We start from the raw sequence: 15,199 nt of genomic DNA on the forward strand, positions 1-15,199 counted from the left end.
ACAGGGCAAGGCATACAGGGAGCGGATCATGCCTGTCCCACTTCTGAACACTGCTCCCCACCCACCCAAAGCTCCATAGGGGGTTTTGATGAGTTGTTGGAGGGGCGGGATGCTGACCCAGCCCATGACAGCTCATCAAAACTCCCTATGTGGCCCTCAGGCCTAAATAATTGCCCCTGCTTTAAGGTTATCATATAACAACAGCTTTTCACTGATTTTTAAAACCAAGAGGCAGCAGATATAAAATTATTCCAATGTCCTTTCCTGTCTGTAGGTAAATGTTATTGAGGCTTGAAAAATGAGGCCTACATGAGTGACCTTTTTTTGACCATATGAAAATGTAAGGATTATTCTAGTGATTTCTTACTTACTTTTTGCCATATACATGAAATGGTGAAAGGAAATGCTTTGATTATAGAACTGTAACAGTGGCAGAAACATAAATAACCATTTTAAGAGGTTATTACTATCATCTATTATGACATAATTGCTTTAGCAAAAATACCTATTCTTAAGAAATTCCGGTAGAGTAGCTGTAGGATGGTTTAATGACTATGTTACTGTTGTTCTTATTCAAATGTAATTGTTAACCAGCTATGATAGCAAATTGGTTGTTTACTATTAGCTCAGAACAGTTTCTTAAAGATCACCATGAACACACTACATTTAAAATGTACATGAAACATTAATCACTGACCTCATGCATAACATGTGCAAGAAACAAGGCAAAATAAAGACAAGATTCCTCTTCTGTTATGCAAAATACGTGACTACAGGGGTGTATGTGTTAGCATACATGAATCTCAAGAGACTTCTCCACTCATTAATTTACCAAAGCAAGACTGAAGTAACATAAGACGTTCCCATTTCTTTTCCTCACCACAAACTACCTCAATATGTGCTATTATCGGCATATTGCCTGCAAATGTTGTACCACAGAAATGGATCATGGACACTGAGTGGAATTAAAGAGTAGCTACCTAGTTATTAAATCGTGGCTACAAATGACTTGATATGATCTGAAGTCAGGATTACAAATGATCTAGATTACAAACATATAAACAGATTTGCAAGATGAATTTTAAAGTTGCCATGTAGAAAGGAAATGTCTCTAATCTTTCTGAAGTTGGGTCGGAAGTGCCAGGAAGGATTTTGTTATAGTTGTCAAGCCTCTGGGTTAGCAATGAATAATGCCCAACTGAAACTACAGTTTAAACAACTACATTTGCTTAAGGGTTTTTCACCCACCAAAATGCCCATCAAAGTCTAGATTAAAGGTCAAGGATGATTCTTTGAAATTGTTTAGCAATAGTTGTCCAGTTATGCCATGACACATTGGAAAGAGTTACAAATGACTGTATACTAAGAGGTTATATAAATAGTGTTCTGCATTCTCAGTTTTTAACGATTTTTCATTGATAAATTCCCTTATTATTTTTTAAGTCATTCAGTTTTTACTGATCTACACCCATTTTTCAGTTCAAATCCCTGTTAACTGGCATGAGTGGGGAATGGCCCTGGGGAATGGCCCATTCCCCACTCATGTCAGTTACAGGGATTTTAACTGAAAAACTGGTGGTGCTGGTAAGCTAAAAGTGCTGCTGTGCCAGTTACCTGAGGCACAGGTTTCCAGCAGGACATGGGGTGGGGTGGTGGCAGCAGCCACGTGGGGGGTGGGGGCCAGGGGAGGGTGGCTGGAGCTGCTTTCTGGGGGGTGCAGGGCTCCTGACTCTGACCCTGGGTGAGGCAGGATGGGCCACAGTAATCGATCCTGGGGCAGGTGGGTCTAAACTGCACCCTGGCAGCTCTGACTTCAGCCCTGCCCCAGGCTCTGGGAGCTGGGAGCCCCACCGGGGGCGGGGGGCAGGCAGGAAAGCTTGGCCCCATTCCCTGTGGTGGGCACTGTACCCAGCCACTCTGTACAGGCTCGCCGGGCTGGAGCCCACGGCCCGGGGCCCGGCTCTGACCGCAGGCGGGGCAAGAGGTGCCGGGGTTGAGGTCTGGGTCCCCACCTCCACTTCCGGCCATGCGCCACTACCCCCTCCTCCCAAACGCCAGGGCAGCCCAGCAGCAGGCTGCTGCAGCAGGGGGGAGGTTCGTGAATGCAGCCAGGGAAGAAAGACAGGGCACGGTGGCATGTGCTTCCTGCCACTGATCCGGGGGCATGTGCCCCCTGGGAAGAGCCTAGCACAGGTCCCCCAGCTCGCAGCCCTCCTGGGCATGTAGCAGCAAGAGCCGCTCCTACCTGCCCCGCACCCAGTGACAGCTGCCCCTGCTTCATTCCCTGCTGCAGCTCCGGGAGCAGCCAAGGGGCTGCACCATGCCCCTCCCCCCGTCCCTTCCCTAGTCCCAGCCTTACTCCCTCCATCACCACCAATTTTTTCCCCCGATTTAAGCTGATTTTTTTCCTTTTCTTCCTTTTATCCTGATTTCATCCTGGTTTTTATGTTTTGAAGATAAACCCCCAAAAAATCCCAGATTTTTTTTTTTTTTTTAATAAAAACTTAGAATGCAAAACACTATATATAAACAGTGAAGATCAAGGAAAAACAGGAAAATCCTGACCACTTCTCCCAAGGATAGGGCAAATGTGATAGTTAACAAAGTCAGGGCTAGAACCTACTTGTCCAGTTGTGGGGATTGCGTGCAGTTCCTGAATTCTACTTCTGTCCACTTTTAGGGCTGATTACAGGAAAGATTTGAACAGTGTATCCATATTTACAAGGAGGCCCGTGGCAGAGCAGGTGCACTGTAGCTACAAGTTTGGAGGGAGAATTCAGCCTCTGAGGGTACAGTGTGTGTTAGCCAGACAACCCTGACTGCTGGTTAGCTGGTCCTACACACGCTCCAAAAAGTGTGCCAGTGAAGATGCTTCTGAATTGTCTCTAGTGGCTGCTCTTAAGCACGCCCAAGAGACTTGAGAATGGCTACCTGGCACAACCCTAGAGCATTTTTGCTGGTGTTTCTAGGTTGAGAGAGAGCAGATGGGCAAGATGTGTTCACTGCTGTCCAGCTAGCACTCACTGCACCACATGTAGCTATGCCCTGACTCAATCTCCTTTGCAACCCATTCCCTCATTGGGCTCTAAATAAGAAAAGGTAGCAATGTTTCCAAAAAACCCACTATGATTCTCTTCTTCATTGGAAACTGGAAGTCTCCATCTATACTATGTTAATATAGGTGTCTGGCTAGGTATTTGGTCTGTGTTGAGATATCCACAGAAAGAGGAATTTTGTTTTGTTTTGTTGTGTGTTTTTTCTTCTGGTAGGCACCAGTTTAGTGAAGCATTTTAAATATGTGCCTAACTTCAGGTGTGTGAGCAGTTTTATCTAAATCAATGGAATTTAAGTATCTTGCTGAATCAGAATCTTAATGCTGGCCCTTATCAACCATTTCCCTTCCTTTCTGTCGCATCAGAAACCTTTGTTTGTGGTGGTGATGTCATCCATTGAAGAAAGGAAAAAGGAAAAGAAATAAAATGGCCTTGGTCCTCTGGCACAGACCAGTTCATTCAGTGCAGGGGATAGGGTGTCTTTTCTTCCTAGCAGGCAGGACATTGAGCCAGATCCTGTATCAGTATATGCGTACCAATCCCATTCATTTTAGAGAGTTCCATGTACCCAAAGGAACAATTTGACTTATAACTAGAAGGATTCATAGGCGTTTTAATGATGGGCATTCACTTGTTTTGTTGCTCATGGGCTTGGGCAAATTATTGCTTCTCTGAAGAATTCACTGCAGCAGCTGAATTTAGAAGAAAGAAACAGCATTTATTCATAAATGAATTTATGGAAGAAATGTTTTTTTTTCCATATAAAAATGAAACACTTGCACCCTTTAAATCTATGGCAATTGTTGATAGGTATAGACCAGCCTCTTCTTCCCTCCCTACTGGTGGAAGAGAATATGGTAGTAGGCCAAGGTTTAATTACTGCTTCAGAGAAATAATATTCAACATGTGTTATATTTCCTGGCAGGCTGACTTAAACTGCAACATTCAAGATGACACAGGAGCATTTTATGGAGTAACCAGCCAGTATGAGAGCTCAGAAAATATGACAATCACCTGTTCCACCAAAGTCTGTTCATTTGGGAAGCAAGTAGTAGAAAAAGTAGAGGTAAGGTTATCCACTGGTTGGAGTTCTTCTGTTGGCTCCTGATTATGTAGTTCTGCCAAGATAATTTCAGTACAAAATGGATGACTGATTTTCTTTGTTTTACTTAGTGGTCTTATCTCTTCAGTCCCTGGTCCCCCCCCCCCCCCCCCCCCCCCTCCCTCCGTACTTGGTTAGTTTAAATTACTGTGATACTAGTGACAGTAAAATCCCAGTTACGTGCTGACTTAGAAGTACCTCTTCTATCCTTCCTCTGGCAACCGCTATCATCACAGCTTCTTATCTTCAGCTGGGGAGCCTGGAGCTGACATCAGTGCTGCTTCCTACATCGCCTGGCAGAAGAGCAATGAAGCAAAGATAGATTTACTCCCATTTTCAACTGGATGTGTCATCTTCATGATGCTTCAAACCAGCACCTGTAGCCTGTTTGGAATCTTACTAAGGTGGCAAGCAACCCTCCACTGCCTAGATATCAGAGCATTTCTAAAAATTTAGTGGTGTGATGTGTTTCTTCTATGCCCAAACTAATTTAACCCAATGAAATGCACTTTCTTCAAGTGACAGTGGCTTTGGCACAAAAAACAATTTTGTATAGTTGTTCTTTCTTTTGGATACTAGAGCCTTTTATGACATAGTCCTGTTTAGTTAAGTCAGGTAGTGGGGCTTACTGTACTGTGAGCTACAGTAACTACAATGCAGTTGTTGTTTAGGAACTTCTAATTTACAGATGTAATCAAAGCATTTTTAAATGCACGTATTGCTGTCCACATCCTGTTTTATTATTTATCCCCCAAAATACTGACTACCAAAGAGCAACATGTTTTGCTCTGCTACTCCAAACCTTGAAGAATTCATAAGTTAAGAAGTCCATCCAGCTATTGAGAAGAACAGTTTATCATGACAGTAGGTAGTTAGAGAGGTGGAGAGCAGGAAAACTAAATCACAGCTCCATCTCTGCTCATCCCAGTGGGATCTGTTGAGCTGTGGGTCAGTCTGTCCTTCTTCTTTTCATCACGGTTGACTGTCTTCCTGTTATTCACATACTTACCTATTCAATTATGTAATACATTCTGACAAATCTGGTGTGTATGTGTGTGCGCGCACGTGTGTGTGTGTGTGTGTGTGTGCATATAAAAATACTGTCTCTTAAGTCCTTTGAACCAAGTTACCTTTAAGCTGCTTGAAAGTCATACAAGACAAATTTTGATACCAAGTTTACTTCTTAATTCATGATTCTTCACTGCAAGCCTATTTTTAATGGTCCATATTGACGTATATAAATCATGAACTGAAAACAAACCAGGATTTCCTATTTGAGACCTATTTTCCTAAATCAGTACATGGAAGGAGACTTGGGTGACTAAACCAACATTAGCAAACAACAGCTCCATATTCTCCTTGTTATTTCCAAACTAAGAAAGAGAACAGAACCCAAGACTTAGCATTCCCCCTCTTGGCTGCTATAGAAATACTTTTTGTTATAAATATTTTTTTTTAAATTTTTTGTTTTTTATTCAGACGGAATATGCAAGGTTTGAGAATGGCCGATTCGTGTACAGAATAAATCGCTCTCCGATGTGTGAATATATGATCAACTTCATACACAAGCTCAAGCATTTACCAGAGAAATATATGATGAACAGTGTGTTGGAAAATTTTACAATTTTATTGGTGAGGATTCGTTATTCTTTACTGCCTTTTACTAAATTATTTCTGTATTTCTGTGGGTTGCAGAATTTAGAACTGGGTTGTAAAGTCCTTACTAGAGAATAGAAATTTACTACATAAATTGTCCCATGGGCATGGACTTAGGTGCTGTTGAACCTGAGGTCACAAAGGAATAGCAGGGACGACAGAATAGGCAGACCTCTTAGTTATTTTCCAGATACTTATCTTAGGTTTTATCCATTTTTAAAAGCAAGTCTCATGTCATGGCAACCCTACTTTGCATAAAGCTTTCTTCAGTGGGTGCTAACTCAGATGCCACTGATGATACTGTGAGGTCCCTGTCAGACGTTACTACTTAATGAAGTCTTATGTAGTAACCCCACCACAACTTCATACAGATAATGGCACAATAAAACAGGGAATAAGCCACAAAGTTATTACATACATTATCCATAATAACTTTATGGCTGGTTCCCATCATGCCTTAAATTAAATATATGGCCAGCACTTGTCTGCTGATGAGCATTCCCAGCATCACAAGCACACTGAAGCTGCCTCAAAGCCTCTAAAACGCTCCCTGTGGCTGGGAGTGTTGATCAGCTGAATGGCTTTCTGAGCCACAGGCTCCCCAAGTTCCTGGCTTGCTACTTGCCCATTCAGGGGCTCCCCCTGCACTGGCAATAGGGTATGATTGGGATCTAATCCTACAGTTGCATCTGATACCATACACATGTGGCTTGGCAGGAGGTACAATTGGTAGGATCGTGGGTCAGATCCCATTGTACCTTTAACTGAAGATCTGCCAGTGGCCTAAGTGACAGTATTGTTAACTGTTTCACTGGCCATCAACTCATGTGAAAAAGAAGAGCATGTATTATACTACATAGATTGAAAATCTGGATGAGCTTCTAGCAGTGATGAGTAGAATTATTTTCACTTTCCCAAGGCCTGTTTCATGTTTAAGGAAAATCTTAGTTAAAACTTTTTTTCTCTTTTGCACTGAGGATGCCTTTTCTGTGGCACACTATTTTCCCAGGTTCATAACATAGTATCTACTTTTTCCTCCCAAATAGGTTGTAACAAACAGGGATACGCAAGAAACCCTACTCTGCATGGCTTGTGTATTTGAAGTTTCGAACAGTGAACACGGAGCACAACATCACATCTACAGGCTTGTAAAGGACTGAATGGTTATTTATATATACACTTCATTACACTTCTTTATCAAAACACAGACTGTAAACCTCAATACTAAGTGGCAGTGCCTCTGGCCCATCTTTCACCCACATTTTTCTAAATCCTGTTTTAGTGAAGTCATTTTTAATGTGTTCATATATAATTGTAGCTGTGAAATTCTGGTACAGTTGTAAAAAATTCTTTCTAAAACTAAGTATTCTTCAAATTTGTAAACCACAGTTCTTTGGGAAGACTGTATTTAAGAACCTAACACCTCTGTCTGTGGAGGTTTATTTTTAATTGTGATAGAAAAATGTATGACAGAGCAGTTGCCATGGGGAAAACGTACAGAATTTATAAGAATTTATTTTGTTTTTGTTTCCAAAAAAATGCTTGTTTTACGATGCAAATGAAATTGAAATGAATCCTAACTATAAATGTAAATTAGTACACAAAGTTAATAACCTTTATAGAATTATCTTTGTAACCAATTAGGGTGGAAGATATGGACGAATGTAATCACTAAATTTATTTTTTACAATGAAACATTTTTTCTGTTTGAAACCAAATGAAAAATACAGCCTTAAAAAAATGCCTGATAGAAACAGACAGGTTCTCAAATTAGGCAAATTTTGTATTTTTTTCTCAACATTGAAACTAATCTTTTAATCCAGTAAGCTTTCAAACAAGTATTGCAGAGAAAGAAAATATCATCCCTTATCCTTAACATATGTAGTGTATTTTAAAAGAATATAAAGTTGTATCGTACTAATAAGAGAATTTGATTATTTAATGAAAAAGATGGCTCATTTTGCAATAAGTAGTTAATTACTGAAAATTTAGGCCAACAATATATGTAGTCTTGCGTGTGCGATTATATTTTATATGGACAGCTATGTTTTCTATAAAATTGAGCGAAAACTTTGCAACACTGAAATTAACAAACGTAAGGGGAAATAATTGACATTATTACGTGTTGTGAATAATCTATCAATTAAACCAGTAATGTGGTTGAGAGAAGAATACATATGCCAGTAAAAGGCTTACCAGCTTTAATATCTTTGAGATGCTAGAAAAATCACAACCATCATCAGGTAAAAAGAGATTGGAGAGCTGGAGAGTTTTCTCCTTTTTCTTATTGCTCACAATGCTCTTCCACCTATACTATCCCACTATGCCCAGAGCCTCCAAAAGAAATGGTGCAATTGGAACTGTCAGGGGGAGCTTATAGGACACAGAAATTATTGTGACTTGGGGTCTGCTCTGCATTCACATTCAGAGCACACAGGTATGTAGCAGTGTTCATTCCTCTGGTGAATACATTAAGAAGTGGTTAATTCAGGGAAGATTCTGAATTGTTTATTAAAACCCACTGGAAGAGATTTTGATAGTAAGTAAGGATCTGAAATATGGACATGGGGGTGAGTGGTTAGCTAAGGTACATGTGTTGTTATACATACTTGTTTCTTACAGGCTAAACTGGTTTATATCACATTTCTGTTTTTCTTCTGTCTTTCAGCCACGCCCTTTCACTTTTATAGAAACACAGTCAGGATTAGGTTATAAGAGGGATATGTGTTCTAAAACGTGGCAGACTATCTGGCAAACTGCGCATCCTAATGGGCTGTCTCAAGCACTGGTTATGAGATAAGACACGTATTTCTGCTGCAGATGTTGAAAAACAGCATTGATTTGGAATGCTGTAGTTCTTGGCAAACCACAAATGGGTCATTGAAGATGTGTTCAGCAGTTCCCCACCCAACTGCCATTTCAAATACATGTCTGTGTGCAATTAGAGGCCTGGCTTCACCCCCAGGTAGAGTATTGTATACTTCAAAAAAGTCAGTCTTAATTTGTATGACACTGTAGCTCTGACTAGTACCCTCAGTTATCACTGTATGACCATTAATGAATACTGGCTAGGGGAGGGAATGGCATTTGTAATATGCAGCATGTAGCTGGTTGCTATAGGCCTGCATCAGATCATATTATGTTTAATGCTGTTAGGACTTACATTAGAGGAAGAGACTAACATCTGGATGAGGGCTGAGATTCCGTAGGCTATGAAACCTCAGATCTGACTGCAGTAGGTAGATGATTGCTGTGATGTTTAGCTGTCATATTATCTAGCCACTCATGGATGTTAGGGCTGATGAACCTTTTAGCTGTTTATATTTTGTGAATTGTAAATTTGATGTCCATAATAGGGTCTCTTAAGTTGCAACACTAACTCTCACATCAAGGAAAGCACTGCATTGTAACAGCCTAATGGTAGCCCTTTATTTTAAGCACTTGGTGTTACAAGTCAAACTAATTTTTTTTGTCTTCTGTTTTGTTTTGTTCTAAATTTGTCTCTTATTTAGGTTTTTGAATTGTGGTTTGGGTGGTTATTGTTTATATATATATTGATACAGAGATAGACATCTATATCTACAGGGATATAGATGTCTATATCTATAGAGATATAGCAAGCAAATTCCTTAAGGCGTATAAAATATCTAAATCATTTTGCAAAACCAGGTACTGTTCTTTTGTAAAATCTGGTACATTACATATGTCATAACTAGAAGGTATCAAAAGTCACAATGTTTATTGGTGTTCACATGTGTAATGTTAGAAAAAAAATATTTGCATTGTCTTTACTTTACATTTATGTAAGTGATCTAAACCCTGTACATGTTCATACTTAAAAGCCTTAAATCCTTCAAATGTTCAGTGTGGGGTGTGTAGTCCAAAAGGCTGCCTGTAAACTGTGAGCTCTTTTGTAAGCTGGAAGAATTTATCCTGTTACTGTTACTTTTTCTAGGAACTTTTTAATTCAGAGCTGCCAAAGCATTACAATATGCAGTGCCTTAGTGTTATATTAGCAGTACCTTTAGCCTCTTGCATCGATTTTCTATATTGTTTTATTAATTGGTCCCATTTAAAAAAAAAAAAAAATATATATATATATATATATATATATATTTCCCATAGAAAAGTCCTTTGACTACTGGTCTAAACCAACCTTCAGTGCAAGTCAGTCCCATTACTACACAGTTAAATGTCTATACCAAAATGAAAAGTTACAACTTAATAGTTTTCTGTGAAAAGTGAATTGTACTAATAATGCTGCCTTTTTAAATTTCATGACCAAATAATTAACTAATTGTGACTTCTGCACTCTAGCATGAAAGTGCCTTTGGTTTGAAATTCCAGCTTAGAAAAGTGCTGCCATAATAATGACAATTTGTAGAAAGACCAAAAATATTTAGTGATCACCGTAATGCCTTTGGTTTATTGGAATAAGTTAAACTACAGGCCTCCATTCACAAAAGAGCACCATTTATAGTAATGTGATTTTGCTAATCACCGGACTGAATAATGCTGGAAAATAATCTACATGTTGTTTAACTGTTTGTCAGAGTTTTGCAGCATTGCAAACCAGCAACTGATGTTTAGAATTTAAAACAGTCAGTGATTCCCATTTTTCATGTCTTCATTCAGTCTTGCATCTGAGTAACGTGACGTCCATATAAATTGCAGACCTTCAGAGAGTGGACAAGTGTGACTTTATTGTTCTCTTCTAATAATATTTCAGTATCTGTGAAGATCTTTTCTTTATACAAAATTTGTTTACAAAGTTGAGCCTCTGAAAGTTGGATGCACGAAATTTGAGATGAAAATGCAGAACAGAAATTAATTAGAATAATTGCATTTTAACGTGTTTTTTAGCATCAAAATGTTAAGCATAAGCATTATAGAAGGTGTTGTATGGAAAACTGGACAGCACTATTTGAAATGCGGGGTTTTTTGTTCTTTTTCCAAATGATGTCTCAGTGGAGGAAAAGCAGCTCCTTCAACTAATGTGTCTGGTTTTGACACCTTCTGTGAATTGGGGCCACACTTAACACAAGAAGTACAATTGATAGGACAAAGAGCAGGATTTTAAATAAATAACAAGAACAAATATCAGCAAAACCAAAAGCTGGCAGAGGAATTATATAGTTGTGCATACAATTTTAATGTGATTTTTTTTAAATACTTGATGAAAAATAAGATTAACTTTTTATATATAAATATTGTGACACTGTGGTAAATATTGTGATAATTCACGTTCCCCATCTCTAAAATATTATTTTTTGTTATTCCTCCAATGTCTGATTCTCATTTTCCTTCCTCACATAAGTTGTCCTGTTGTACTAAGGATGCTGAGGTAAGGCATGGGGGTTTGGGGCCCCAAAAGTACAGGATATATTTTCAGCTATTGTATGTAACAGCTGAAACAAACATTTGATAACAATGGTTATAAACTGCAGTTTATTGCAAAGTAAACTTAACTCTATTATTTGCTGTCTCATTATTAGCAATTAAAAGAATAATGGTACTATTAAAATTATTACTAACAAAGTAGTTTACTTACTTGAATTCCAAAATGATTTATTTAGGTACTGTACCACTATTTTGAAGAAATTACAAATATAATGTTTATTTTCTCACTTCCCTTCTCTACTGTAGTTACAACTCATTCCATTTGGCAATAGCTTCATAGTCAACAAATTCCTTGTTTTATATGATCTTAAATAACAAAAGGTGTGCATTAACATATAATGAAAGTAGCTGATAAATTTAAGTCAGATACTATATTTGACAAGCCAATCTCTATATATTTATTTTCCCATTCTAATTCCTAGAGTATGCTTGCTTTCTGAATCAACCCCCACAAAGTTTGAATGAGTCATTCATACCTGGAAATGTTTTGTGTAATATTTAACATGACATACATTAACCTATGTAGTCGTCCATCAATCAAAAGACATGCTAGCTGATATCAACCCAATTTCCTCCCCCTCTCAGGATGATCTCTTTTCCACCCTCATCTTTTGTTATCAGAATTTTATCCCCTAAAAAGATTGAGGCTGGATAATTCAAAGTTTTGAAAATGTGTGTGAGTTTTGGTCTTTAACTTTCCGGGTCAGTCTTGCTGAGATCATGTAATTAATTTTACTGTGTAAATTAACTCTTAAATGCACTCAGTTGACAAAGAGGAGATGTGTCCCTGTTACCTCCTTACAAAATGTGTGTTTCTGTTTATAGGGGTTTTTGTTTGTTTGTTTGTTTTCCTATGGGCCTTTTAGCTTCAGGCTCATGACTGCAGACAAAAAATACAATATGTGCCTGAAAAAAATAAAAAAGACAAAAGAATTTTATAACATTAAAAACCTGAATAGCCTTTAATTCTTCAATATCAGTTCATTTTATGTAAAAGTTTTAGGGTTCTTTTTTTTTTTGCCATGTGCATTTGTTCACATTTGTAAATGACTTAATGGAATTCTCACTTTATGTTTATTTGTAATGTGTATAAAATGGGTTTGTGACTTAAGCATATTCATATATGGTCAGTGGTTACTTTAATATTGTACTGCTGCTGGTAACTTTTGATGTAGAACCTGCCTTTTGATGATAAAGTACCTCTTGATTAGACAGGGAGGGAAGGCTCTTTGAAAAAAAAAATGAATGTTTTCAAATGTTTTCTTAACATATTTGCAAAAGCTTTCAAAAGGAGTTCCAGTCAAACCTCTTGGCAGTACAGTATTCTTGTATTTGTTATTGTCTGTGTGTAGGTACTGGTACCTTTTTTGTTTAAAAATGTTTTAAGTGTTGGCTTTAAAGTGAATTTATCTTTAGTATGATAGTAATATGAAAATTATAGGTTTTGTGTGCAGAGAATTTTTTTATAAAGTGCTTTGTAAAAAAAATGTATTCTAGCTTTCGCGGTACATATGTGTGATAACTTTAATATCCATGACAGTTAAGTGCAATTATTTCATCACTCTAAAAATGCTATTTTTGTGTCGGTTACTGCAGGTGTTTTCATGTCTTTGCAAAGTGACACATTTTGATGCCTTCTTGATAAAGTGGTAGAATTTTTGTAGCTTTCTAGAAACTTTGTATTCATACAGTATCGATTGAAAATAAAGAAAATGAAAGTGTTGGCTGCATTTGTTTTTAATCGGCACATAAGAATGGGATTGAAAACAGTCAGCACATACGCCTAAGCTAACCAACAGGAAATATGTCTCAAGTACTACTCCTCTCCCAGACTTACGCAACTCACTTTGGGCTACAGAGGTGCATATGCTTCCAGTTGGGATTCACAATCCTTACTCCTGCCCTGAAGATGGGTTACTAAGCCAGCTCTGCCTCACAGAGCAGAGTGGTGGAGCTGGCTCTCTATTTATTCGGTATCTTGGTGGTCAGAGTTTTCACACAAGACAGGCAAGACCCAGGGTCTAATCTGAGGTGAGCTGAACTTGCATCTCCTACCTCCCACCTGAATGCACTAACCACAAAGCTACAGGATAAGTTGCTCTACGTCCCTCTTGTTAACCTGTTCTAAATTTACCAAATAAATGAATATTCATGAGAGAAAATATAACTATATGATCTCATAGTTAGTGTACTCACCTGGAAGGGCAGACTTATTTTCCAGTCATTGCTCCAGTGAATGCTCACTCACCCAATAGCTTGTATTTTGTGGGCTCTAAGAAGGCCTACTAGATTGAGCTCTGCAAAGGAAATAGAGAAATGTCTAATGGATGGTTCCCAAGCTGGCGTGAACACTACACTATCAGCCTCTAAGTGTCCCTAGCAGGAGAACCTTAAATACATATGGAATTTACTGAAAAAAACATAGGCACCTATGCAGTTTATGTGCATCCAGAGTCAACAGGAACTGAACCAGAAGCTTTAAGTCTCTAAACATTGGATTTAGAAACTGATAACTCATTTAATCAATATTTAATCCTACATTGTTCATCTCTCCCCAGTCCATCTATGTCTGCCATTTCAGCATTTATTTATGAATCACAAATGCAAGTGAATTAATATTTTTATAATACAAAATGCATATAAAACCATAAATATTGCTGGTGGCAACTTTGTCGCACATGCTTTTTAGAACACAAGGTTCACACATCCTTATATTTCCTCATACTCAATATCCACTGACTGTCTGACTTTTATAAATGCCACCCTGAGTTACCCTTATAACTGGTATCTTTTATTTAGGTGAGGCAACTTGACTTAGTCTTGAGTAAATGCCATAAAAAGTGGGGAGAGCACTTGTCTGAGTGAAAGAAGCTAGTCAGCTCAAGAGCTAAATGAGGCTTTGGAGTGGCTCCTTGCATCTTAAAACAGAAAGGAGGCTACTGATTATCGCAACAAAGCAGCAATCCACTATAATGGTTACATACCCACAATGTACGTTGAATAAATGTATATGAAACATGCAGTTATTATAATCCTTACTCAGCTCATGTAACTTCTCTCTAAACTTTGATGTTTCTTCCACAGGATGATGAGCTGCTTTCTGAATGTGAAGTCAGTTCCTGGAAAACATATATTAATACTTTTAGGGCCCTTCAGTTTTTCCTGTCCTTTCCTACTATGAGAGTTGCCAAAACTAACAGCAGTAGCCAGTGCAGTGAGAGCTGGGGAAAGAACCAATTTAGCTCATTGCTGTGAAGAGTATGTTAAGTCCATACTACTATATGAAAACAGCATTAAGCAGGAAATCTTAGCCCAATGGTATCAATGTCAAACCTGTGAATGAACTAAGTGGAACCAGAATTTCGCCACAAGACTCCAGACAAATACTTAAGGTCAACACTTAGGGCTACTTTCAACCAGCCTGAGACATAGGATCTGCCTCTCCCTGTCATTGTTATCTTAGGGTACTTTTACATGTGTCCTGGGGTAGGAGCAGAACTTTAATTAGAGTGGCTCCGAGAGCTGCTGTAATTATAGTGCCCGGGAGTGTCTCATGTATCAATTCCTGCACTTAAAAATGGTGGCAAGGGTACTTGAACTAAAGCTTATTCTACCACCTTTAGTAGGAGACGTAGAAAGCTGCCAGGGTGTAGTAATTGCCACACTCCAGCAGATATGATTAATCATGTCTGCTCTGATGCTGGAATTCCAGAGCATGAGAGTAGCCTCTGCACTCATGTACAGATGCCCTAGAGCCCACACCATATCTATGCACATTGTGTTCCTTATTCACTGAGCAAAGCCCTTCCAGGAATCTGCTCGTTGCCTCCCTTCTGTATTTGGCTCTACTTACAGGAAATAGAGAGTGAAGAAATAGGTTGTAGAAGGGCTAGAAGTCCTTAACTAGGAGGTTTGGGATTGCTGATGGATGATTTCTTGTCCTTTAATCCTGTTAGCACCCAGGTAGGTTATAGGCATACTGTGTAGG

General features: G+C 38.6%; 1 protein-coding gene across 12 annotated transcripts in view; it reads left to right on the forward strand.

The window, feature by feature from the left end:
- Positions 1-9,877, forward strand: part of TEAD1 (TEA domain transcription factor 1) — a 239,476-nt gene extending 229,599 nt beyond the window's left edge. For 8 of the 12 annotated variants that reach the window (XM_025208162.1, XM_025208161.1, XM_025208160.1 and 5 more), the window contains 4 exons: positions 3,979-4,119; positions 5,635-5,787; positions 6,858-6,959; positions 8,480-9,877. In XM_025208162.1, the coding sequence (XP_025063947.1) occupies positions 3,979-4,119; positions 5,635-5,787; positions 6,858-6,959; positions 8,480-8,611 (528 nt within the window). In that variant the 3' untranslated portion in view covers positions 8,612-9,877. Of the gene's footprint in view, positions 1-3,978; positions 4,120-4,391; positions 4,560-5,634; positions 5,788-6,857 lie in introns of those variants that run through there. The other 4 variants (XM_014521531.2, XM_014521533.2, XM_014521534.2 and 1 more) reach the window with 2 other exon arrangements.
- The last annotated feature ends 5,322 nt before the right edge of the window (positions 9,878-15,199 follow it).

This window comes from Alligator sinensis, unplaced genomic scaffold (assembly GCF_000455745.1).
Source record: "Alligator sinensis unplaced genomic scaffold, ASM45574v1 scaffold352_1, whole genome shotgun sequence".
Taxonomy (NCBI): Eukaryota; Metazoa; Chordata; order Crocodylia; family Alligatoridae; genus Alligator; species Alligator sinensis.